This window comes from Rhinopithecus bieti, unplaced genomic scaffold, assembly GCF_001698545.2.
Source record: "Rhinopithecus bieti isolate Rb0 unplaced genomic scaffold, ASM169854v2 scaffold_36553, whole genome shotgun sequence".
Taxonomy (NCBI): Eukaryota; Metazoa; Chordata; class Mammalia; order Primates; family Cercopithecidae; genus Rhinopithecus; species Rhinopithecus bieti.
In genome coordinates, this window is record NW_016815774.1 from 1,707,803 (window position 1) to 1,734,608 (window position 26,806).

The window sequence follows — 26,806 nt, forward strand, 5'->3', positions numbered from 1 at the left end:
AGAACCTAGTGACTTCTGTGCCCCAGAAGCACAGGGCAGGGGCAAAAAAGCAGTGGACTTAGCACCAGAAAGCCTTGCTTCTGAGCTGCCTTGGAACCATGGAGCCATGGCGGATTCCCCAGAAATAATCCTATGTAGACCACAGAGTGAGGCCCAAGTGATGCTTCATTTTATTTATTTGTTTGTTTGTTTGCTTGCTTGTTTGTTTTTTTGAGATGGAGGCTCGCTCTGTCGCCCAGGCTGGAGTGCAGTGTGGTGCAATCCTGGCTCACCGCAACCTCCACCTCTCAGGCTCAAGTGATTCTCCTGCCTCAGCCTCCTGGGTAGCTGGGATTACAGGTGCCCACCGCCACGCCCGGCTAATTTTTGTATTTTTAGTAGAGAAGAGCTTTCTCCATGTTGGCCAGACTGGTCTTGAGCTCCTGATCTCAAGTGATCCACCCGCCTCAGCCTCCCAAAGTGCTGGGATTACAGGCGTGAGCCACCCTGCCCAGCCAAGATGCTTCATTTCCTAAGTGCTGCACAGATTCGGGGCTGGAACTTTAAGGAAGGCTTCCAGGAGAGGTAGTGCATGGCTGTACCTTGATCAATGTGTGGACGATGTGCAGACTTAAGGGAGGGAGGGAGGGAGAAGGCATTGGGGCAGGGCATGGGTAGACGGGAAGCAGCCCAGGAGGTAAGAAGGATGAGGAGGGTGGGGGACTGAGGCAGCCTGAGAAGGGCAGGGGAGTCTAACAGAGCGGCTCAGCGAGGGGAGGAGGGCAAAGGGAGCCACTGCAGGCTTCTGAGCAAGGAGGTGCATGAACACGCAGCCTCCTTAGGTGGCTGCTCTCCGGCCTGTCACCTGTCCCTCTGACAGGTTTCACAGCTGGATGTTCCTGCCTGCTCCCCTAGCTAGACAGCCTCACACTCTACGAATCTGCCCTCCCTCAAGAGTGTCTGCACCCCGTCTGCTGGTTCCATCCCCTGCAGCCCCACCCAAGAGACATCTGAACTCTCCTCTCGCCCACATCTGGTGTTCAGGTTTTCTCGAATGGTCTCTCCGGTGGCCCCAGGCAGCTCCCTCTGCCCTCAGTCCTGGATCCTCCCGAAGTCTTCACTTCGGGCAGTATTTCCCAGGCCCCCCTTCTCTCCCAGAGCTCACACCAGCATGTTTGGGAACAGGAAGGAGACAGGCAGTGACCCCTAACTTGGCAGACAGGGCAGCCTCATTCCCTCACCGATGAGGGCACAGGGCAAGGGGCAGGGGGCCTGGCATGGATCCAGGCAGCAGGAGTCGAGGAGAGGATGGTGCTCAAAGGCTCTGGGTCAGGGGGATGGAGACCTCCAGTCCACTGACACCCCCTTAAACAAGAGAGAAAACAGACCAGGCAGGACCCAGGGAGGATGGAGAAGCGGACTGTGGCCAGAGACGAGAGAAGTGGCAGTCCTGGTAGGGCCATGTGGGTGGGGCCCTATGGAGATGGAGGGAGGCTGGGGGGTGCAAAGCTGGGGAGAGGGTAAGGGCCTGAGGTCTGGTGAGTAGAGACGGCAGGAAGAGGACCCTGGTGGGGAGGGCTGGGTGGCCAGCTGGGCAAGGCAGGGGTTCCCAGTCCTTACCCCTTTCAACACCTCCTCCAGGTGGTCCCGGAACTGCATAAACAGGTTGATCTTCCAGCTGGTGTTGCAGTTCACAGAGTTGACCTGGGGAAGGGTGACGAAACCTGTGTTGCCAGGCAGATCCCAGCCACTGAGGGCCCAGAGCAGGGCTGAAAGGAAGAAGCAGCCCAGCCACCATTATAGCACAAGGACAGGGTGTCTTCTCCCAGCCAGGGTCCCCAGACCCCAGCCCGGCTACCTTGGGGCCACCAGCCTGTGGGGTGGAGAATGAGGGCAGCATTGGGAAGCGAATGCAGGAGCCATGAGGCCAAGCTTGTCCAGCGGGCCAGATGGGGCTGCAGGCAGAGATCATGGCGGTGAGCGGGGTGTCTCCACCACCAGGGATGTGTGGACGTCCCTGCACTGCCTGGCTGACCCCCGACCTCCTCACCTCCTTGCAGCCGGCATTATCGCTGAGTTCGTAATTGCTGGCATGCAGAGGTTGCCCAGCGTTGACAGGATTCAGGATCACCTTATCCCCCACGACCACCTGAGCAGACAGGCGGGACAGGTTAGGTGGGAAGGGCAGGGCCCTCCTGTCGCCACACCTCCGCGCCTCCCTCGGGTCTCAGTCTGCCCTTCTAAGAAATGGGCATGACCTTATCCAGTCCCCACACCAAAGACCCTACAGAAACCCCTCTGGAGTTCCACCAGGCCCCTCCAAGCCCAGCCCTGCCCTCACGTTGTCCCCATTGCTCCGCAGCTTCCAGAAGGGCTGGATGAAGAGCCAGGAACCCTCATTGCCTGTGGCATCCAGGGTCACCCGCATGGCGTTCTTCTCCAGCAAGGCCGGAAGCCGCTTGTTCACCGTCAGGTACTTGTTGCTCTTCATGTGCAGGAGCTGGGGGTCAGGTGGGTGCGGAAAGGTCACTGGGCCCCAGGGGGCGGCCACCAGGGAGGGGATATGGGGGGATGCCCTAGACCCTTGGTCACACCCTGGCTGCACACACAGTGTCAGACACCTGTCACAAACACACAGGCCAACACCCACAGCCACAATCACACACAAACATGCACACAACAGGCACACCCCCATGGACACCCTGGTGATCACAAGAAAGAAGCTGTTCTAAATACTTTACATAGATTAGCTCAAGTAACCTACAACAATCCAACAGGGAAGCACTATTACTTCTTGATTTCACAGATGGGGAAACCAAGGCACTAGGGAAAGTTAAGTAACTTGCCCAAGTTACACCATTAGGAGTAGCAGAGCCAAGATTTGAATCCAGACAACATGGCTCCAGACTCCATGCTGATGGTCACCATGCTATAAACACACCCATGGCACTGCTACTGAGGCCACACAGCAACAGACATACACAAAGTCAGACGCACAGCCACACAGGTGGCCCCAGGGCCACTCATTCACCAGGGACACACAGAGGGCAACGCCTGCTGGCAGCCCTCACCTGGCACCAGCCCAGCCTGTTAGGCAGGGAGAGGGACAGGTGGGAGAGAGGTGGGCCAGCCTCACCTGGATCACACTGCCATACTTCACGACATCCCCGTGCACCTTCTTGTTCTCCGTGTCGTTTTGCTTCTGCTCCATCTGGGCCGCGTGCTGGGCAGACACACACAGAAGTGAAGGGTGGGCTCAGAAGCTGCTCCTAGAGGGAGACATGCCCCAGCCCCACACATGCATGCACACATGCACACACACACATGCACACATGCACACACACACATGCACACACACACACACACGCACGCGTGCACACACACACACAGTCACCTTGGACTCCAGGACCCTTTGGACCCCTGCCCCAGCTCTTGGTGCTGCACCCAGAGTGTTGCACTCCGAGTGCGGAAGGCAGCCTGAGGTCTCACAGCACACACAGCCCAGGCAGCCAAACCCCTACACCTCCCCAGCCACCTCCCCTGGAGACGGCATGCCAGCAGCACCTTGAGCATCCCCGACAATCCCCTTACACCCCCAGGAACCTAAAGCTGTGTCTCACCACCTACCCTCATCTCACCAGACTCCTGAAGTCCCAGACACGGGACCCCTGTCCCAGTCTAAACCCTGGCAGGGGCTGCTTGGTGCCATTTCCTGGCTCCCACCACCACCCCCACTCCACTGCAACCTTCCCTCCCAAAACTGTATGCATTCAGCCCACTGCCTCCAAGCAGCCCTCCCTGACTGGTCACATCCCACTCTGATGGATCCAATGCTGGTGGCCTTGAGGATTTGGTCTACATCCCATTAGAGACAGCTTTTTAGGCTCTTCTGTCCCCTGTTAGACTGGAAGCTGCCTAAGGATAGCTGCCTTGTCTCCTCCACTAGATTAGGGGTTCCTGGAGGGTAGGAGCCCTGTCCCCTCCATCAGACTGGCACTCTCTGAGAGCAGTGGTCTCTGCCCTTTCCTCTTCCTCAGTCCTTTACTGAGACCAAGGCGAAGGTGGCAGTTGGAGAGCCTTGCCATGGACCACGTGACTTTCCACAAAGCAACAGCATGTAGCTGTGTGACTGCTTGTGGTTCTGATTATGTGGCTCTGCATAGGTGAATGCCCTCCCGCCAGGCCAGATCCCCAGCTCAGCCTCTACCCGCCAGCAGCGGGAAGGAAGCCTGTGGCAGCCCCCACCCCAGGAAGAGAGCTGGGGTATTAATACCAGAGCTCAGGCAGTCCACCTGCAGCTCCCTCTCTCCAACCCAGTTCACAGCTATAGGGCATAGCCCAATGTCCCCATTCTAGACCCACCTCCTCTGGGCATGGGGCTTAGGGGAAGGGGACAGAGGGAAGCAAGGTTTGTATGACAAGGGGTGGGGCAACAGGGCCCAGGGCCCAGGCTGCAAAGTTCTTGACCACAGCCCAAGCCTCCCACTCTCTTTGTGGTTTGGGGAATGGGGCTGGGACCCGGAGATCTGCCCAGGATGTGAACTGAGCCACTGCCTACAAGGTGCTCATAAGCGACCACCACATCCCAGTATCATGGCACAATCCACGTGTCTGAGGAAGCCAGGGTGAGTCAGAGACCTGGGGGCCATTTGGCTGTACTGCAGACTCACAGGATGACCATGGACAGACCAGTCCCATCTAAGGGCCCCAGGCTCCAACTCTATAAAACAAGGGGAGAGATTAAGACTAGATCCAGGGCTCCCAAACTGGGTTCCCCAGAGCCACTGTCTCCACAAGCCACTGGGAACTCCATGGACAGCTGTACAGGTTGTTCACTGCTCTGTGGTGTCGGCATTCCACTCTCTGAGCCATGCAACCTGGCATAGGGCTGTGCCAGCCTGGAAGAAGGGACACTTTCTTCCCACTGACACAACAGAGTTATACAGACTGGTGAGTCACTGGGAAGGGACCCTGCTCCCCCTACATCCACTCCTTCACAGCAATTCACACCAATCTCTTGCATATTGGAATTTATTTTTTTATTTTTGTTGTTTATTAATTTTTTGTAGAGATAGGGTCTTGCTATGCTGTCCAAGCTGCTCTCAAACTCCTGGCCTCAAGCAATCCTCCCGCCTCGGCCTCCCAAAGTGCTGGAATTACAGGTGTGAACTGTCACACCCATGCGAGTTTTAGAAACCACTCAGCTCAGCCACAGAGCCCCTACTGGCTCCGACAAGCAGCGCCGCTGTGTACCCAGGTTCCTGGTACATGTGCACAGATGCATGCCTGCACACACACACATACCTGCAGCTTCTGCAGCAATACCACATCAGCGATCTTCTCCTTGTCCTGCTTGGTCTGCTTGGCCTTCCAGTACTGCTTCTGGGCCGAGTAGCGGTTCATGGGGCACACCTTGAAGAGGCAGTCTGTGGTGGGGCAGGTTGGGGGTGAGGGGAATGGTTCATGTGGGGCTCAGGGCCCTCCCTGGAGAAAACCCCAGCCTGCAGCTCTGCTCTCCCAACCTTTCCCCATTCCCGTTCCCCGCTGCAGGCAGACAGGAAGCAGTTGGAAGAACCTCATAGAATTTGGAGCATCCCGGAATACGCTGAGTAGAATGGGGAGGCTCAGAGGCAGGTTTGAGAGCAGTGCATCTCACTCGGTGGGGTGCCCTCTTCCTCTGGGAGATGTACCAGAGGCTGCTGGGGCCTCACCCTTATGCCATGTCTCTGCCCAGCTTCTGTGAGTATTGGCAGCTAACAGCTCACATCTGCATCCTCCTTCTGCTAATTGCCTTGGCCAACGGAAACCATCTTGCACACAGATGCCTGGGAAATGGCATACCCCTCTCCCCAGGGGCAGCCCCTATCCAGTAACTGACACAGGCACAGAACAGCCCAGCCTCTGGAGGGGACAGTCTGAGGAGCAGCTCACAGTCCCGAGCTCCCCGTGGGGTCAGGCTGAGGCGCATCTCCCCCTGAAACCACACCCTTGCTCAGCTTCTTCTCTTGCCTATACAGAGAGGAAGAGGCTCCCTCACTGTGTCCTCCTGAGAACTTCCTCAATAATTCACCCATCTTAGGCTCTGCTTCTAGGAATCTGACCTAAGATAAGGCAAATCCAAATTCCAGAAACACGTTCTCTAGTACAATTTTTATTTTGGCAAGTAGATAAAACAATTGTTATTCCCGTAAGCCTAAGCTGCAGGAAGGGTGTCCAATTTTTCTGCTTATCCAAAGGAGGCAGGAGTTGGAAAAGCCTGTTTGAAAGCTTGGTAGGAGGGGAGGTAGGATTCTGGGTGCTGATGAGGGGCTGGTGTGGGTGACTGGGCCTGCGTGACAATAGCCTGGGCTGCCCTGGGAAGCAGTGAGCTCCCCATCACAGGAGGGATCCACAGCCTGGGCATGGAGCAGGACTCAGTGGCCCTGAGATCCCTCTCATGCTGCAGCTGTGTGAGTCCCTGATTGCACAATGCTCCAACAGTGTGGAACAGAAGGGAGATGGTTATGCTGGGGGACTGGAGAGGAGAGAGCCACTGGCGGGTCCCAGAAACAAAACCCCTTCTTCAGGTCCTTTCCTGGTCCCTCTAAGAAAGCTGTGTCTTTTCTCCGGTCAAAGCTGGTCATCCAGTCCCAGGGATCAAAGAAAAACTGGATTTTCCGTCCAGTTCATAAGGAGGCAAAAGTCCCATGGGACCATTAAGAGTAGAAACCGAGTGAACCAAAGGTGAAAGAAGACAGAACTTCCTGGAAAGGAAAGGGAAAAATGGCAATTCCACAAGCAGATGGAGCCACCAAGGGCCGCCCCGCCTAGCCACCCTCAGCACTGCCAGCATGAGTGGATATCACTTCCAAAAGAGTACCCAGTTTGTTGGAAAGAGTGTGTGGTTTTTTTTTTTTTTTTTTTTTTTTTTTGAGACACAGTCTCACTCTAGCCCAGGCTGGAGTGCAGTGATGTGATCTCGGCTCACTGCAACCTCCACCTCCCAGACTCAAGCAATTCTCCTGTCTCAGCCTCCCAAGTAGCTGGGATTATAGGCATGCACCACCATGCCTGGCTAATTTTTGTATTTTTAGTTGAGACGGGGTTTCGCCATATTGCCCAAGCTGGTCTCAAACTCCTGGCTTCAAGTGATCCACCCACTTTGGCCTACAGTGCTGGGACTGTAGGTGTGAGACACCGCGCCCTGCTGAGAGTACGTCTTTATGGGTTGGGGTCAACCTTCAAGAGGCAGCTGGGGTCCTCCTGCTTCTTCAGGCTGGGTTGGCACTCCCAGGGCTTCCCCACGTCATTTTGTGGATCTCACTGCCTTGTTAGAGGTAGGCAGTTCCCAACAGAGTGGTGGGGAATGGGACACACCAGGGAATGTTCCAGAAATTCAGTGGGTAGGGAGTGATTTGGGTTGTACCACCAGTTGTCACAATGGCACTTAGTGAGCAGAACAGGGATGCTGGACGCCTGCACCACAGAGATTATCCTGAGTGATGCCTGATGGCAAATGTCCTGCCCACACGCATAGGTGGGCATCTATGAGCAGTATTCTGGGCCTAGAGCTATACACAGAGGCACGAATTTTTTTTGCACGGATTTAGCAAACACTGAATTTTCCAGGAATGCAACTCCATTATAAACTGAGGGAAAGCTGCCCTTTGTGTTATTCAAACTTTCCCAGGAGTTTTCTGCTATTTCAGAAAATACATCACTCATGGCCACACCAAATGGGTGCATGTGTGGCTGCCACACTCATGATTTAAAGGCAAGTGGGCTGGGCACAGTGGCTCATGCCTGTAATTCCAGCACTATGGGAAGCCAAGGCAGGAGGATCACTTGAGGCCAGGAGTTCAAGACTGGCCTGGGCAACATGGTGAAATCCTGTCTGTACAAAAAAAAATTTTTTAATAAAAAATTATCAACAGGCAGCAAGTGCTGGGAAAAAATAAAAATAATTTTTAAAAACAAAACTTAGCCAGGCATGGTGGTGTGCATCTGTAATCCCAGCTGCTCAAGAAGTTAGGGCCAGAGGATCACTTGAGCCAAGAGTTCAAGACCAGCATTGGCAACATAGCGAGACATTGTCTCTACTAAAATTCAAAAAAATTAGCTGGGCCGGGCACGGTGGCTCAAGCCTGTAATCCCAGCACTTTGGGAGGCCGAGGCGGGCAGATCACAAGGTCAGGAGATCGAGACCATCCTGGCTAACACGGTGAAACCCCGTCTCTACTAAAAAATACAAAAAACTAGCCGGGCGAGGTGGCGGGCGCCTGTAGTCCCAGCTACTCGGGAGGCTGAGGCAGGAGAATGGCGTGAACCCGGGAGGCGGAGCTTGCAGTGAGCTGAGATCTGGCCACTGCACTCCAGCTTGGGCGACAGAGTGAGACTCCGTCTCAAAAAAAAAAAAAAAAAAAATTAGCTGGGCATGGTGGTACATGCCTGCAGTCCCAGCTACTTGGGGGACTGAGACAGGAGAATCACTTGAGCCCGGGAAGTCAAGGCTGCAGTGAGCCCTGATCATGCCACTGCACTCCAGCCTGGGTGACAGAGCAAGACTCCATCCCCAAAAATAAAAAATAAAAATATGGATACGGATAGATTGTATTATTTATGAATTCCACTGTATGTTTTTTGCTACCCTCACCAGACTCGGGGTGGGCAGGCTAGCAGGGACTGGTACAGCTCATTACTGTTTCCCCAGCCCCTAACCTGGGGCTCAGCAAGCATCTGCCGGATGCATACATCAACCCAGAAATGACTTCCTCCTGTATAAAGAGGTAGGGTTTGATTTAACCTTGGAGGGAGGAAGAGGTTATGAGGCACACAACTGGAGGAAAGGGCAGGAGATGGGAGAGGATATGGTGCATCTGGGAACAGGACACCGGTCCCTCCTGGCAGGGGCAGGGAGCTCATGCAGGAAAGAGGGGCCAGGCAAGGGAGGTGCTGAGCTGAGACCGGAGGGGCTGAGAGGTGCAGGGCCCTGTATCTGAGCCCACAGGTCCCGGGGATTGTCAGCCACTTGATCTCCACATGGCCCACCAGCCCCTTTGGCCCCTAGTCCAGACAGGAGAAAAGGCGGAAAGGGACAGGTACAGCCCCTAGAGCAGGGGTCTCAAGCTTTTCCGACCTTGACTCACCCAAGAAATAAAACTTAGATCATCACTGCTTAAAACGGCATGACTCCCTGCCCCCTGGTCTTGGTACCAGGCTCCAGGTCTGACAGGGCTGAGAACCATGGTGACCATCTATGGTGACAGAAAGCAACTAAAACAACGGAATTTTTAAAATGTGTGTTATGCTAAGACTTAAAGAATCGACAAGATGGTGAAGAATTACCCAACCAAAAGAGAAGACAGAAAGGAAAACAAAAGAGATATAGAAATACCCAGCTACTTTTGCCTTGAGGCGACTTCCTGATTCCCAGCAGCACGGACTTTTATTTTGACAGCTTCTTCAGATGGAAGTATCAGAGGCCCAGGCCCACAGAAGGTGAGGGGTCAACAGGAGATCGGGACCCTAAAGGGGTAGTCTCAGACAAGGGCTGAACTCACAGTAGAACAGCTCCTACCAGGAGCTAAAGATACCAGTTGGAATCCCCCAGATGGTTCAAGAAACCCCAAACTTGAGCTCGGCTTCAAGAGGGCTTGAACTGGTGAGACCCCCAGGAGTCTGGCAGAAGGAACAGCAGGGTCTTCCTGGAGGAAGGTACCTTCATCCTAGACTCAAACCAGACTTTTCAAGCAATAACCAGTATATGCTCAAAGAAAAGCAGGAATCCTTGGGAACCAGACACCACGAGGGAGAACAAGCCCACAAAATAGACGCTAAAAACAGACACGCGCAGAGACTTCAGACGCAGACATCACCTGTAAAACAGGTATGTCTTCTCTGCTTCAATCAATAAAAAAAAAGCTTCAAGATCCCTGCAGAGAACAGAAAACGAAAAAAAAAAAAAAAAAAAAATGACACGACAGAAGAAAAAAGAACCAAGTAGAACTTCTAGAAATAAAAAAAGCTTCAATAACCAAAATTTAAAACTCACCGGACATATTTAACCAGAGAATAGCCAGAGTTGAAGAAAGAATTAATGAAACCCCAACAGCCCTTACAGGGTGGAAGCATTCCAATTCTATCCTATCCATTTCTGTCAATGATGGCTGAACCCATTCAAGTGACTTCACAGCCCACTAGCGAGCGGGTCAGAGCCTGTGTCTGCATGACAAACACTGCCCCGAAGCATCCCTGGGACAGCAATGAAGTCAGAAAAGAGCCCTCCCTGCTCCTTACTCCTCCGTATCTTTCTTGGAAACTTAATACCTGGAACTTGTGAGATTCAACTTTTTCTCTCACATTGATCCTCCCTCAGAGCCTTGCCCTCACATGCACGTGCCAGAAGATGCCAAGTGAATGAATAAACAAGTGGGTAGACCCAGGGCCTGTCGCCATACACATCCCATGCTTCTACTGCACTGTGCTCCTTGCCCAAAGGCAGGCCTGTCAGAACCCCAGAAGGGGCCTGAGCCTTCTTTGTCACTAAACCACAGGGCTGAAGGGCAGAGAGAAGGACAGGTAGCCAAGAGACTGGGCCCACACAGGAGTTGCAGTTTCAAAGGCCATGAGAAAAGGTAGAGGGTCCAGGGAGGTTTCCTTGTAAGGATTGTTGTGTCCTGGGGTACGTACCTGTGGATGAAGGGGCACAGGGCTGGTGAGGCTGCAGACAAGAGGCTATTCATTTATTAAATAAGGTCAGTCAACATTCACCCAAAACTGACTAAGGTGCCTACCACTCCAAATGCCCACTGCCACTGCATACCATCATTCCACGGCAAGGGGGATAGCTTTAAAATATACAAACTCCCAGGCCCTCCACAGATCTTGGCAGGTCTGGTGTGAGGTCTAGGAATATGCATTTTTAATGGCACCTCTCCCCCACCCCTTTTCTACCCCAGATGGCTCAATCAAGCACCAGAGCAGAGGATCCAAGTCAAGGACAGAGAGCAAAGCAAGTTATACAGTCACGGTAATGTACAAGCTCTGCATGAAATAATGTCTGTATCTGCTTCCAATTGTCTTCAATGTTTAGACTCAACCTATAAAACAAAACACACAAGATGTCATTGTGGTTATGCAAGAGAATGCAAGGGTTATTCAGTCTTGATGACTTAAAAATAAAAATAGGCCGGGCGTGGTGGCTCACGCCTATAATCCCAGCACTTTGGGAGGCAGAGGCAGGGAGATCACCTGAGGTCAGGAGTTTGAGACCAGCCTGATCAACATGGAGAAACCTCATCTCCACCAAAAATACAAAATTAGCCAGCCGTGGTAGCAGGCATCTGTAAGCCCAGCTACTTGGGAGGCTGAGACAGGAGAATCGCTTGAACTCGGGAGGCAGAGGTTGGGGTGGGCCAAGATCGCACCACTGCACTCCAGCCTAGATAACAAGAGCAAAACTCCATCTCAAAACAAAAAAAATAAAAATAAAAATACACGTGGCATAGGCTGGGCACAGTGGCTCACACCTGTAATCCCAGCACTTTGGGAGGCCAAAGCGGGTGGATCATGAGGTCAGGAGTTCAAGACCAGCCTGGCCAATATGATGAAACCCCATCTCTACTAAAAATACAAAAAAAATTAGCCAGGCGTGGTGGCGCAAGCTGATAATCCCAGCTACTCAGGAGGCTGAGGCAGAGAACTATTTGAACCTGGGAGGCAGGGATTGCAGTGAGCCAAGATTGCACCACTGCACTCTAGCATGGGCGACAGAGACTCCATCTTGGAAAAAAAAAAAAATACACATGGCAGCCTGGGCGTGGTGGCTCACACCTATAATCCCAGTACTTTGGAAGGCCAAGGCAAGAGGATCGCTTGAGCCTAGGAGTCCAAGACCAGCCTGGGCAACTTGGTGAGATCCCCCAATTCTACAAAAAGTTTTTAAAACTAGCCGATCTGCTGACACGCACCTGTGATCCCAACTACTTGGGAGGCTTGAGGCGGGAAGATCGCTTGAGCCCTGGAGGTCCAGGCTGCAGTGAGCCATGATTGTGCCACTGCACTCCAGACCCCGTTTCAGAAAAGAAAAAAAAAATACACATGGCAGTAGTGGGAGGGAGACATGGACAGAGTGCTTGGAGGAATTGAAGAATGAGGGTAAAAAAAAAAGGGGGGTACCTGAGACTCTCAGGTTTATAAAGGTGACCCTAGATAATCTACAGGCCACAGGATGCTGTTGGGAGGATGAGGGGAGCAGTGGAAGAGCAGGTCATGAGAGCTAAATTCTCATCTATCTTAGAAGGGCACCAACAGATACTCTAAAATTGGTAAATCAAGCAGTAGTGGCTGGGCACTGTGGCTCATGCCTGTAATCCTAACACTCTGGGAGACCAAGGCAAGAGGACAGCTTGAGTCCGAGAATTTGAGACCAGCCTGGGCAACACAGTGAGACCTTGTCTCTACAAAAAATTAAAAAATTAGCCAGGCGTGGCGGCACATACCTGTAATCCCAACTGCTCAGGAGGCTGAGGTGGGAGGATGGCTTGAGCCTGGGAGGTCAAGGCTGCAGCAAGCCATGATTGTGCCACTGCACTCTAGCCTGGATGACAGAGCAAGACCCTGTCTCAAAAAAAAAAAAGAAAGAAAAAGAAAAGAAAAAAGAAATAGCAGATTAATCATAACATTTGGAGACATGGGGGTAGCTAGCAGAAGAAACCATGAAAAGAGTTAAAAGAGGTTGCTCTCTTATTACATTGCTGGTGAGGGTGCAAAATGGTACAACGGCAGTGGGGAGCAAGAGCAAGTGGCAATCACAGAGCTCCCACACTCTGCCTCAGCAACCTCACTGCTGGGCCTGCATTTTCGGAGTGCACCTCCGCTTACATAAAATGACCACAGAAGAGGGTCTTTGCTGAAGCACCAACAGGAATAATAAAAGACTTGAAACAGCCCAAGAGTCCCTCAGGGGGACTGCTGAAACAAATTACGATAGAGCCACATAACTCTATGTGTGGAATGCTACGTAGCCACAAGATAGAGAGAAATTCTGACATACACTGCAACATGGATGAACCCTGAGGACATTATGCTAAGTGAAATAATCCAGTCACAAAAGGGCAAATCCCATATGGTTCCACTTATATGAGGTACCAAGAGTAATCAGATTCATAGAAACAGAAAGTAGAATGGTAGTTGCAGGGGTTGCGGGGAGGATGAAATGGAGAGTTATTGTTTAATGGGTATCGAGTTTCAGTTTTGCAAGATGAAAAAAGTTCTGTGGATAGATGGTGCTAATGGTTGCACAGCAATGAAAATGTATGGAATGCTGCTGAACTGTAGCTTAACGATGGTCAAGATGGTAAACTCCTTGTTATGTGAATCTTACCACAATTAAAAATAAGTGACTTTTGTCAGGCACAGTGGCTCACGCCTGTAATCCCAATACTTTGGGAGGCTAAGGTGGGCAGATTGCTCAAGTCCAGGAGTTTGCTTATTTTCCAGCCTAGTCAACACAGTGAAACCCTGTCTCTACAAAAAATAAATAAATTAGCCAAGCATGGTGGCATGCACCTGTAGTCCCAGATGCTCTGGAAGGTGAGGCTGGATTGCTTGAGTCCAGGAGGTCAGGGTTGCAGTGAGCCATGGTGTCACTGTACTCTGACCTGGGCAACAAAGCAAGACCCTGTCTTAATAAATAAATAAATAAATTTTTTAAATGTTTAAGACAAATTACTATGTAATTTGTAGGAGACTATTTTCTCATAGTTGTCCAGGATATGCAACTAAAATGAATATTTTTTTTTCATCTTTTTTTTTGAGACAGGATCTCACTATGTCACTCAGATTGGAAAACAGTGGTGCAATCACGGCTCACTGCAGACTTGACCTCCTGGCCTCATGCGATCCTCCCACCTCAGCCTCCTGTGTAGCTGAGACTACAGGAGTGTGCCACGACACCCAGCTAATTTTTGTATTTTTGTACAGATGGGGTTTCGCCATGTTGCCCAGGCTGGTCTCAAACTCCTGGGCTCAAGCGATACACCTACCTGGGTGTCTCAAACTGCTGGGATTACAGGCATGAGCCACCACGCCTGGCTAAAGTGAAGATAATTAATGAAAGAGAAAGAGAGGAAGTTTGAGCTTCTATATATGAAGAGAGGAAGATCTCCAGAAGGGTCTGTCTGCAGCAAGATTTATAAAGCAAAACCAGCAAAGAACAGAAGAGTGTATACAGAATGCTATCTTCCTGTAAGAAAAGGGAAAATCTGGCTATATGTTTGTATTTGCAGAATGGAACACTGGAAGAGACATAAGAAATTAAAGACAGTGATGACCTAAAGGGGCAGTGGTGGAGGGGCTGGGGAGTGGGAAGAGGGTGGGAGCAGACTCTCAGTGTGTGTTTGTACGATGTTTTGATGTTTTAACTGAATGAATAAATTACCTAGTTAGATTTTCTTATATGGTTGTCCCTGGAGAAAGGGAAAGAAGGTTGAGTGAGGAGGGTAGAGTGGGGGACCAAGGTAGAGTGGGGGATCCTAGACCATGTATTTGTCTTACTTTTATAAAAAGGAAAAAAAGGAATGAGTACATTTTTGGCCGGGCGTGGTGGCTCATGCCTGTAATCTCAACACTTTGGGAGACTGAGGTGGGTGGATCACAAGGTCAGGAGTTCGAGACCAGCCTGACCAATATAGTGAAACCCTGTCTCTACTAAAAATACAAAAATTAGCTGGTGTGGTGGCGCGTATCTGTAGTCCCAGCTACTCAGGAGGCTGAGGCTGGAGAATTGCTTGAATCCGGGAGGTAGAGGTTGCAGTGAGCCGAGATCGTGCCATTGTACTCCAGCCTGGGTGACAGAGTGAGACTTCATCTCAAAAAACGAAAAAAACAAACAAACAAAAAAGTACATTTTCAGTGACCAAAAAACTTATGAAAAGATGCTCAGCCTCACTAGTAGTCAGAGAAATGCAAACTAAAACCACAGTAAGATGCCATTTCACATTCAGCAGGCTGGAAGAAATTTAAGTGGGACAAGAACAAGTGTGGCAAGGAAGTGGGCAGAGCGAAGGGAGCTGCCTGCACAGTTGCCACAGGGTCACTTCTCATGCCATGGAGGTGCATCCCTCTCACCTAGTAATCCCCCCACTCAGAACACACCAGAGGAACCCGAGCACACGAACTTAAGGAGGTTCACTGCAGCATCGCAGGCAATTGCCAAAAGCTGGAAATGAGTTGAAAGTCCATCAACAGGAGCAATGAAGGGATTCCGTTTATCACCCAATGGAATGCAACATTGCAATTAAACACATGAACTACAGCTGTGTGTATCAACTCCAATAACTCTCAAAACAGTACAGAATTTATTTTTATTTTAATTTGTTTGTTTGTTTTTTTGAGACAGCGTCTCCCTGTGTCACCCAGGCTGGAGTGCAGTGGCGGGATCTCGGCTCACTGCAACCTCCGCCTCCCGGGTTCAGGCAACTCTCCTGCCTCAGCCTCCTGAGTAGCTGGGATTATAGATGCCCACCACCACACCCAGCTAATTTTGTATTTTCAGTAGAGACCAGTAGAGACCGGGGCGGCGGGGGTTCCACGGATGTTGGCCAGGCACGGTCTCCGAACTCGACCTCAGGGTGAATCCCTGCCTTGGCCTCCAAAGTGCTGGGCGATTACTAGTGTGAGTCACTGTGCCCCGGCCCAGGAATCAAGATAGAATTTTAAGTGCAAAAGGATTTGTCAGAAAACTACCTTTAATATATGGGGTTTAAAAAAATATAAAAACTCAGCCAGGTGGCAGTGGTTCACACCTGTAATCCCAATACTTTGGGAGGCCAAGGTGCGTGGATCACCTGAGGTCAGGTGTTCAAGACCAGCCTGGCCAACATGGTGAAACCCTGTCTCTACTAAAAATAAAAAATTAGCTGGGTATGGTGGCAGGCGCCTATAATCGCAGCTACTTGGGAGGCTGAGGTGGGAGAATCACTTCAACTCGGGAGGAAGAGGTTGCAGTGAGCCAAGATCGCACCATTGCCCTCTAGCCTGGGTGACAGAGCGAGACTCAATCTCAAATAAAAAATAAATAAATAAATAAATAAATAAATCAAAACAAAAACCCTGTATTGTGCACAGTTACATCCCTATGCATTAACAGCAAAAGCATTAAAACAGACCCCTGGTCAAAGCCTTGTGTTAGGCATGAGTAAAAAATAAAAATAAAAAAGGTCCTTGAATGATGCACACCAATTTCTGACAAGTGTTTACCTCTGGAGAAGGCAGGAAAGGAAGGGGAAGGGAGGAAGATGTAGCGGGCTTCGGCTACAGCTGTGTTAATTCTTTAAAAGTAAAAAGATCTGGGCCAGGCACAGTGGCTCACGCCTGTAATCCCAGCACTTTGGAAGGCCGAGACGGATGGATTGCCTGAGGTGAGGTGTTCAAGACCAACCTGGACAACAAGGTGGAACCCCCCATCTCTACTTAAAAAAAAAAAAAAGTAAAAGATCTGAAATAAATGTAGCAAAAAGGATTTGACAAAGCTCAGCAGTGGGTGCATGGGGTGTGTGTTATTTTTCTCTTTCTTTTTTTTTCCCTGAGACAGAGTCTTGCTCTGTTACCCAGGCTGGAGTGCAGTGGCGCGATCTCAGCTCACTGCAACATCTGCTTCTTGGGTTCAAGCAATTCTCCTGCCTCAGTTTACCAAGTAGCTGGGCTTACAGGCACGTACCACCATGCCCAGCTAATTTTTGTGTTCTTAGTAGAGACAGGGTTTCACCATGTTAGCCAGGCTGGTCTCGAACTCTGGACCTCGTGACCAGCCTGCCTCAGCCTCCCAAGTGCTGGGATTACAGGCGTGAGCCACAGCACCTGGCCCTATTTTTCTCTTTACTATTGTATAGACTTGAAATATTTTTTTTTTTTTTTTTTTTTGTATTTTTTTTTCTTAGTAGAGACAGGGTTTCACCATGTTAGCCAGGATGGTCTCGATCTCCTGACCTCGTGATCCGCCCGCCTCGGCCTCCCAAAGTGCTGGGATTACAGGCTTGAGCCACCGCACCCGGCCATAGACTTGAAATATGTCTTAATCACAGTAACAATAAACCGGGCTTGGAGCATGGACAGGTAGAGAGGAGGCGTAGGCTGAGGAAGGGGGCATCCAGCATGCAAATGGAGAGCGGCCACCTCATCACTCTCCTCCCTGACACCTGCCCCACACACTTGTCTTGGGGCACTCAGGCTGGGGGTGCAGGTTCTGAGCTTCCCTGAGGTAGACTTGGAGACAGGGGCTACCCAGTCCCTTGCCCCAACAGGAGGAGGAAGAGAAGGAAAAAGGGCTAGGAGAGGGAATGTGCCCCAGGCTCAGCCCAGTCAGCAGCTCGGGACTCACTGCAGCCACAGCCTAAAACCTTACAGCCAGGCAGAGTTCAAGGGCTGGCCTAGCGTGGGTGCCACACATACCAGGGCATCAGCAGCCTGGGCCTCCCAGGGCCTCATCAGCTCTGGAAATAATTCCCTGAACATGTTGGGGCTTAGGGTGTCTTCGAAGGTGGCTGGAGCTAAAGCCACAAGCAAAGAGCCATGCAGGGGTTCCTTCCCAAGGTGGGAGTGGTGGGGGCTTTGCGAGCTCAGCCTCCAGGGTCAGCAAGTGAAAGGAGAGCTGGCAGGGAGTCGGGCAGGGAGCTGGGAGTCCCAGCAATGGCCAGGCTCACCCCAAGATGTTAGGAGGCAGAACTTCTAGGAGTCTTCAGGACAAGGCCATTTCTGATGACCACCAGCCAACTTCCAAAACGCCTGTCATAACCCCACCCCCTTGCTGGGTCCCACCCTCAAGGGCCAGTGGAAACAGTGAAAGCCAGGACTCCCGGCTTGAGGCCAAGCCCCATCTTTGTCTTTTCTGGGCTCCAGTGTCAAAACTGAAGAGGCTATAGTCCGTGTCTCTCGTCCCACATTGTAATGCCCCAACTTGTACTCGCCAGCCACAGAGTGTACGGAGGCCTGGCTCTGTCCCAGAAGGTCAGCTCTATTCAGGTCCCAACAGGGCCATAGGGAGTCCAGAGGGGCCTCTACCCACCTCACCAAGACACCAAGGAACCAGGAGCTTGGGCAGAGAAGAGGGGGAAGGAGATGGGGTCTGAACCTTTCTCTTCCACATCATTTTGCTGGATGGACCCAGCGAGGCTATGGGACCACACCCAGGTATGGCGGGGGGAGGGAGCCCACTCACAGACTTTGGGAAAATGGAGAAGAGATGGAGGCCTGGGGGAGGAGGGAGGGAGAAGGCGTGATGAGGGTGGAGGAGGGCAAGAAGTCAAAGGAGCATTTGTTCTGCTAAGTGGCCTTGTTGTTGTCAAAAATTGGCCCCAAACTCTGTCCACTAGAAGCCTAGGGCAAGTCTTCCTCGGTCACACCCACGTCCCTGTCACCAGCCTGTCACACCACACAGCTGCCCACACACACCTCGACATACATGCAAACCTTCCCCTTCCGGTCCTGGCAGAGCCCACCCATGGGACCCTCACCTCTCTCTCTCTCTCTATCACTAAGTTCCTTCCAAGAACTAGACTAAATCCTGCTACTAGATCGCAATCCACCCTCCATTTGCAGCCTCCTCCTGTCTCTACCCATCCGTGCTTCAGGGAACTGGGATAGGAGAGGTCAGAGCTGTGCCTCCAAGTGAGCACAGGAAACCCACAGAGCCTGGGCTCCACTGGGGGAATTCTGGGTGGGTCACAACAACAAAACATGGAGCAGCCAGGCCTGAGTGAGGGGCAGGGCAAGAGGACGCTGGGGAGGGGCCCCATGCATGCATTGATTCCTCAAATGTGCTCGGGGACCCACCATGTGGCAGACACTGCAGGTAAAACAGCAAACAACAACAACACAGAAATGCCTCCCCTGGTGGACATTCTAGTGGGGCAGAAAAATGGCAAACACAAATAAATAAAATACAGTGAGCACGGCAGATTCACGCTACAGAGAAAAAGAAAGCAGGGAAGGGAGGTGGGGCCAGTGGTATGATTTTGTATTGAATGGTCTGGGAAGGCCTCGCTGAAGACGTGAGACCTAAAGCCGCTGAGCATCTGGGCTGCGTGGATATTTGGAGAAAGAATGTTCAGAGCAGAGGGAACAGCAAAGATGTGGAGGCAGGAGTGTGTCTGGTGACTAGGAGGAATGGCAGGGAGGCTGGTGTGGTTGCAGGGAAGTGGGAGGGGGCAAGGGGGAGAGGATGAGGTGGAGAGGCAGCAGGGACCAATGGTGTAGGGCAAAGGGGCCTTATGGTGGTGAGGCTCGTCCACCAGCCAAAAGCCCCCATTCAGAGCCCTGTGATGGAAGCAGGAACAGAATTGCAGATCGGGGGCCCCTCTGTAGGTTCCAAGCGATAGGCAAGCCCCCGGCAGCCAGCCAGCCTAGGATGCCGCCAGATTGTCTTAAATCCCGATCCCCCTCCAGCATCTCCCTCGAGGACAATCCCAGCTAAGCTCTCCCCAGAGGAGCAGCCACGTGGGCAGACTTGGTGGCAGCAGGCCCAGCGTGTTGCTGCCTGTTCCCATCATGCCCACCACACCCAGGACCTGTCTGTCTGACTGTCGGTCGGTCTCAGCCCTCACAGGTAAGCACAACAATAGCACCTCACTCTGGCTCAGCATAATGACAGCCAGGATATTGTTTAATCCCCACAAAGGTCCTCAGCCTGCTGCGTGGCCCGAGGAGCCCACTGACCACACAGGAGAAGGCCCCACGAACAAAGTCACTTGCCCATGGTGAATTCTCACCAACTTCCCACCGAGGGGCTTTGTTATTAGAGCCTCCTACAGGGCAGGACTCACACACAGGACCGGGCTGAGGACACAGCCAGGGTCAGAAGAGTTCTGGGGTCCAAATCTCTTACCATGCAGGTGAGGAACTGCGGCACAGGGAAGGGCTGTCAGCAGGGTCTCCTAAAGCCTAAGACAATTCTCTTTTCCACCCATTCCCTTAGGAAACACCCAGTCACACAAAGAAAGCCCTGCAGCTGTGGGGATTTTGGAGGGGGGGAGAATGGGCCCCTGGCCAGAAGTGGGTGTGGCCCTGAGAAGTGGGTGTGGCCCTGAGAAGTGGGGTGTGGCCCTGGAAAATGAAGGGAATGGCGTGTCTGTGCCAAGATGGCAGCAGTGCAAGCCAAGGGGGATTCCACCGACAGCAGAGTGAGGTCTGCAGGGCAGCGCCACATCTAATCCAGCCGCTGGGGCTGAATGCAGTTGAATAAATTTAGTCGTAGGTCCAGGACCCTGCAGCCTGGGACGGGCGGGGGCCGAGGAAGCGGAGGTCTTACCTCGGAACTTCTTAGGAGGGTTGTCCAGGTCCCCGGCCGCAGGCTCCACCACACAGCGGTCATCCACCAGCCTGGGGGACAAGGCAGCTCGGTCAGCAGGAGAGAAGAGACCTATCTCCCACAGCATCCCTCCCTTAGAGCAGGGCATGCCAGGCACCAGTGAGCCCCTAAGATAATTCCTCCATCTCTAACAAGCTCCCCACCATCAAGTCATTCTTTCCTGGCATCACTGTTGAAAGGCAAGGTGTCTCTTGGGGGTGGGGAGAACCCCAGGAAGAACACAGAAGCACACCCAGCCCACCCCAACCCCCTGACTGGAGCTGCAGCTGTCCTGGGGGTACTCTGCCGCCAGTCAGGACTGTCACATGCTGCAAGTGTATCTCCTGTCCCAGCCCTGAGACACTGCTGCCCTGATGGGAACGGGCAGTGGGTGAAGGGGGCAGGAGAGGAGGAGAAAAACAAAAGCATAGAGGAGTGGAAGGGAGAGAGACAAAGAGAGTCAGAAAGATAAAATGGATGAGAAACAGAAGCTAGAGAGAGACCAGAGACAGGCAGATGAGAGAAGCATAGGAGACACCAAACTAGCTGCATGAGTCTTTAGGTCTCCAAGGAAGGATGATGAGTCTCACGCCTTCCCAGTCTCAGTCAGGCCTCATTTCATAGTCTCCCCTTTGGTTCACTCTAGGACAATCTCCTTCTTATAGCCATGCTGGCGTTAATCTCGCATTTCCTGAGGGCATTCATTTACTCATTCATCTATCCACCCATCCACTCATCCCTCCACCCATCCATCTACCCAGTCCCCCATCATCCATCTATTCATCCACCCACCCATGCACCCATCCATCCACCCATCCATCCATCTACCCATCCAGCCACCCTTCCTGCATTTAAAATTTGTCAATGCCACTCCAGCCTCTAAGATAAAGTGATGCTGCTCACCCACCGTGTCAAAGGACAACTCTGTCTCAACAACCCCATGCCTGTTACCTCTGAATTCTCACCAACTTTCCAGCAAGGGGCTTGTTTTTAGTGCCATTTTACTGAGAAGAAAATCAAATCTGAACATTAAATAACGTGCCTAAACTCACACAGCTGATTTCAAAGCCCATGCTCCTTCTGTACCTCCCCTCCCTGGGTTGGTTAAGAAGGTCTTTTCTGTTTTCTTTTTCGAGACACAGTCTCACTCTGTCGACCAGGCTGGAGTGCGGTGGCGTGATCTTGGCTCACTGCAACCTCTGCCCCCCGGGTTCAAGCGATTCTCCTGCCTCAGTCTAATGAGTAGCTTGGATTACAGGCACCCACCACCATGCCTGGCTAATTTTTGCATTTTTAGTAGAGACAGGGTTTCACCATCTTGGCCAGGCTGGTCTCAAACTCCTGACCTTGTGATCCACCCGCCACAGCCTCCCAAGTGCTGGGGTTACAGGTGTGAGCCACCACGCCCAGCCTAACAAGGTCTTTTGTGATCTGACCTCTACTTACTCCCTAGCTGGCCTCACTATTTCCTTGCCCCAACTGTACTAAACCTCCAGTTGATCCCAAGGTCCCCGGAGCTCTCATCTCTCCAGAGGCAGTCCTGGCAGCCTGCAATGCCTTAATATTCATTGCACCCTTAATATTCATTGCACCCTGAAACCACAGGCCTAGCAAAACTCCATCCTTCCACCCTCAGCTCTGCTCTCCTACTCTGCAAAGCCTTCCTTGGCCAGTGCCTGTGGGCCTCCCTCCTTCATGTTCCAGCACCTGGTCCTGGCAGTGTCTCTCCCCACTTCTTGACTTGCTGTGTCTACCTGTGAGTTCCTTCAGAATGGAGCCCCTATGTGTTTTCTTTGGAATGATTAGCACCTCGCACAATGCAAAGTGTTATGATACAATAAGAAATATATATTTGGTCTTCATCCCAGTTCCTGGCTAGAGCTCCTAAAGCCCTTGTAACTTCCTAAGTGATAAGGGCAAGAAGAGTTACAACGTTGAGATTTTTGTTTCTAGTTCCTGAAATAGATCGGAAGCAATAAAGATGAAATGGCATGAATTTTGTTCATTCCAAGCTTCTTTCAACCACACCTGGTTTTATGTTAATGAGGTGATTCTTGGAAAGCCCCTGAGGATGGGGCTGCCAGGGGAATAACCACGTAATTTGAGGGTTCCCATTTTCAGCCCCACCCCCATCACAACCTCCCCCTGGAAGGAGAGAGCCGCTGAAGGTTCGGTTAACCACCAATGGCCAATGGTTTAATCAATCATGCCTATGTGGCCGGGCACAGTGGCTCATGCCTGTAATCCCAGCACTTTGGGAGGCCGAGGCCGGTGGATCATGAAGTCAGGAGTCCAAGACCAGCCTGACCAACATGGTGAAACCCCATCTCTACTAAAAATACAAAAATTAGCTGGGCATGGTGGCGCATGCCTACAATCCCAGCTACACAGGAGGCTGAGGCAGGAGAATCACTTGAACCCGGGAGACAGAGGTTGCAGTGACCCGAAAACACGCTTGCACTTCAGCCTGGGCGAAAAAGCAAGACTCCGTCTCAACAAAAACAAAACAAAACAGAAAACACGCCTATGTAAGGCAGCCTCTGTAAAAACCCAAAAGGAGCCAGGCACCAGTGGCTCACACCTGTAATCCTAGCACTTTGGGAGGCCGAGGCAGGTTAATGACCTGAGGTCAGGAGTTCAAGACCAACCTGGCCAACATGGCGAAACCCTGTCTCTTCTAAAAATAAATAAATGAATAAATAAAAATTAGCTGGGTGTGGTGGTGCACGCCTGTAACCCCAGCTACTCGGGAGGCTGAGGCAAGAGAATCACTTGAACCTGGGAGGCAGAGGTTGCAGTGAGCTGATATCAAGCCACTACACTCCAGCCTGGGCAACAGAGCAAAACTCCGTCTAAAAAAAAAAAAAAATTAGCTGGGTGTGGTGGCACACGCCTCTAACCCCAGCTACTCAGGAGGCTGATGCAGGAGAATTGCTTAAACCCGGGAGGCAGAGGTTGCAGTGAGCTGAGATCGAGCCACTGCACTCCAGCCTGGGCAACAGAGCAAAACTCCGTTAAAACAAACAAACAAACAAAAAACCAGGTTCAGAGAGCTGGGCTGGTGAACACAAGGGGGTACTGGGAGGGGGTCACCCCTGGAGAGAGCCTGGAAGCTCTGTATCTCCTGCTCCATATTAAACTCTTCCATCTGGTTGTCTTTCTGAGTTCTGTGAGCCATTCTAGCAAATTATTAAACATAAAGAGGAGGTTGTGGGAACCCCTGATTTACGGCTGTTTGGTCAGAAGCACCAGAGGCCCAGACTTGCGACTGGTGCCTGAGATGACGTTAGTCTTGGGGGACTGAGCTTTCCACCTGTGGAATCTGACACTGACTCCAGGTAGATAGTGTCAGAATTGAATTGAACTGGAGGACATCCAGGTGGTATCCCGAGAGTCTGTCTCCTTTCCTCTCCCCACCTCCAGCACCTGGCCCTCTTCCCTTCTCCATCTGCACTCGCATCGTTGGGCATCTTGACCACACTCATGAACTTAAAAGCACCTCCAATACATTCACTGAGAACTCCGGCATTCGCCTCCCACGAACTCCAGCCTCGGAGATCTAACTGCCTAGTCGAGACATCTCTACTTGGATGTCCACAGGCATCGCAAACGCAGTCTATGCAAGCTGAGCTCCTGGCCTCCCAATGGAACATGCTCCTCCAGAGGTCCTCCCCATCTCAGTTGATGGCAACTCCATCCTTCCAACTGCTTGGTCCAAAAACCTTGGACCTTTCCTTGGCTCCTCCCTTCCACTCACACCTCACACCTAACCTGTCAGGAAATCCTGTGGGCTGCATCTTCAAAATACACAATCAGGTACAGAATTGGACCTCTTCTTGTCACTTTTACCACCACATTATCCAGGCTCCCACCAGCTCTCACCTGGATTTCAGTAACTACCTCCTCATTGGTCTCCTGGGTTCCCCCTTCACTCCCTTCAGCATATTTCCCACACAGAAGCAGGGGGATCTCTTTAATTTTTTATTTTTTTGAGACGGAGTCTTACTCTGTCACCCAGGCTGGAGTGCAGTGGTGTGATCTTGGCTCACTGCAACCTCCGCCTCCAAGGTTCAAGCAGTTCTCCTGCCTCAGCTTCCCAAGTAGCTGGGATTATAGGCGCCTGCCACCATGCCCAGCAAATTTTTTTTTTTTTCATAGAGACGGGGTTTCGCCATCTTGGCCAGGCTGGTCTCAAAATCCCGACCTCAGGTGATCCGCCTGCATTGGCCTACCAAACTGCTGGGATTTCAGGCATGAGCCACCGCCCCCAGCCAAGGGATCCCTTTAAAAAGTAAGTCAAATCAGGCCAGCACTCCACTCAGAACACTCCAGAACCACCCATCTCAGAATAAAACCAAAGAACTTACATGGCCTGAAAGACCCACATGGTTCACCCCCTCACCTCTCTGATTGTATCTCCTCCCCATCCCCCTTCCCCTCACCCCTCTACTCCAGCCCTGGAGCCCCCTCCAGGCTCCTCAAAGCCCTGAGGGGACTGGGCACTGGCTTTTTCCTCTGCCCAGAACACTCTACCTCCAGGATCCTCACCTCCTTCAGATCTGGGTTCAAACAAGCCTGTTCCCACGGAGACCCTCGCTCCCATTTTTATTAAAAATTGCCAACTGCTTCCTGCCACACTCGGTATGCCCCTCCCTATGTAATTGTTATCCACAGCCTTTATCACCACCTGGATGGCTAGCTAGTTTACTTATTTTGTTTACTATCCCTTACCCTGACCCCACGGAATGTAAGTTCTGTGAGGGCACAGACATGTCTGTTTTGCTCCCTGCCATATCCTCAGCACCCAGACCACTGCCTGGTGCAGAGAGGGCACACACAAAACGCATACCGAGTTAATTAATTCATTTTACGAGCTGTGCAGTAAAGTACACAAGAAGCAAAAGACAAGGTCCCTGCCTCAGGGAGTTTAAAATCTCATCGGGAAGACAAATCACATACTCAGAAGATAAATAATAAAAAGAATATGTATTAGAGCCAACTGGTGGTACCAGTCGTGGGTTTTGTCTGAATCCAGGGAAGTGAGAAGTCACTGCTTCGCCAATCAGAGAAGGTGTCGGAGAAGCAGGAGCTGCTCAGAGCCTTGAATAATTCATAGAATTTCCTGTGAGATATTAGTGAATCAGATTTGCTGGTTGTCTCTTAGCAAAGCCCTGAAGGGGAGGGGACACAGGATGGATGAATTTTGATGGTGAGAGGAAGAAAGCATTGACCAAGGGTGATGGAGCCACAGGGCAGCATCGAAGTTGTGCAGCTGAAGAGAGGCTGGCGGCAGTCCCCACCGCCTCCATCTTGACCAGCACACAGGGCCTTGTAGAGGGGGGAAGAGGAAGAGGCCGCAGAGTCCCCCTCCTCAGAGGGTCCCTGTCTGAGGAAAAAAACCCATCCTCATCCCTGACCCCTCCACGCCTCTCCTGGGAACTCCTTGTCTGGGTCACACATGCAGGAAAGACACGCAAATTTGGGGGCCAAAGTGTTTTTCCTCACCCCTCTGGGCAAGCCCACCTGGTCATTAGGTGGATGTCCATCTGTCCGAGCCTACGCTGGCACAGCTTCTGAGACATGGCTTCTGAAGCCCCACTTCTCCAACTCGGCCCCTCCCCATCCTAGGGCCCGGCGGTCCACAAAGCAAGGAGTGCAAACAAAAGCCACTTAGAGAAGGCAGGGACCGGTCAGGAGGGGAGCACGGACTCCGGAGGGGAATTCAAACAAGGCTGGGAAAGAAAACATCCCAGATGTGCAGCTGAGCAGACGAGAATTGTCTGTGGAAGGGACTGGAGCAGAGAAGCAAGCCCTGGGCAGGGCTAGGGAAAGCAGGGCGGGTTGGTCAGGAGTGAGGACTTGGGAAGCAGGCGATGGGACCTTGGGCATTTTCTCCTGGGTCCGCCAGGACCAGCAAAACAGGCATCATCTGGGAATGCTAGGCTCCTTTCTGTGTCCCCCAAGAACCTCCAAGGGGTGGCACCTTGCCACCTTGCCTTCCTTGTTTTATTCTCCAGCTGGTGTTTAGCGCAGCCCCCACCTGGTGTGTGTAAATAAAGAAGCTGGCCCTGGGCAGATGTTTGCAGGGTCCCACCGTGCCCCCAAGCGCCCCTCACCCGTGTCTCTGTGCATACTCATTAGGCCTGAGGGATCCCATGAAGGTGATCTCCGGCGAGAGCGGGGCGAGAGGGGACGGGAGGGAGCGTCGAGTGAAGTCATTAACAGATAAGCAAGAAAGCTCTTATCAGATGAGCTGTCGGGAGACCTGGGGCCAGAGGGAGGCCCGAGGGCCGCGACACAAGTTAGGTAAGTTTTGATGGAGAGGGAGCTTCACCGGGCGAGGCCAAGACCTCTCCATCACTGCGTGGTGGGGGCGGTTCTGAGTCCGCGCGGCTCGGGAGAGCTTCGGTCTGGCCGCCCTAAGCCCGCCCCCCGGCGCTCGGGCCCCTGCCCTGGCCCTGCCCGCGAGCTCCGGGCGTCCGGCCCCGGCCCCGGCCCCGGCCC

The 26,806-nt window shown here is 52.1% G+C and overlaps 1 protein-coding gene across 2 annotated transcripts in view; it reads right to left on the reverse strand.

The window, feature by feature from the left end:
* ITPR3 (inositol 1,4,5-trisphosphate receptor type 3) overlaps positions 1-26,806 on the reverse strand; it is a 77,066-nt gene that overhangs the window by 36,604 nt on the left and 13,656 nt on the right. For both annotated transcript variants that reach the window (XR_001881750.1, XM_017853644.1), the window contains exons 3-8: positions 20,264-20,334; positions 5,284-5,405; positions 3,116-3,202; positions 2,321-2,479; positions 2,030-2,128; positions 1,600-1,683 (exon numbers count right to left, since the gene is read on the reverse strand). Coding sequence is in view for 1 of the 2 variants with exons in the window: in XM_017853644.1 (XP_017709133.1) it covers positions 1,600-1,683; positions 2,030-2,128; positions 2,321-2,479; positions 3,116-3,202; positions 5,284-5,405; positions 20,264-20,334 (622 nt within the window). In the remaining variant the exon portion in view is untranslated. The remainder of the gene's footprint in view (positions 1-1,599; positions 1,684-2,029; positions 2,129-2,320; positions 2,480-3,115; positions 3,203-5,283; positions 5,406-20,263; positions 20,335-26,806) is intronic.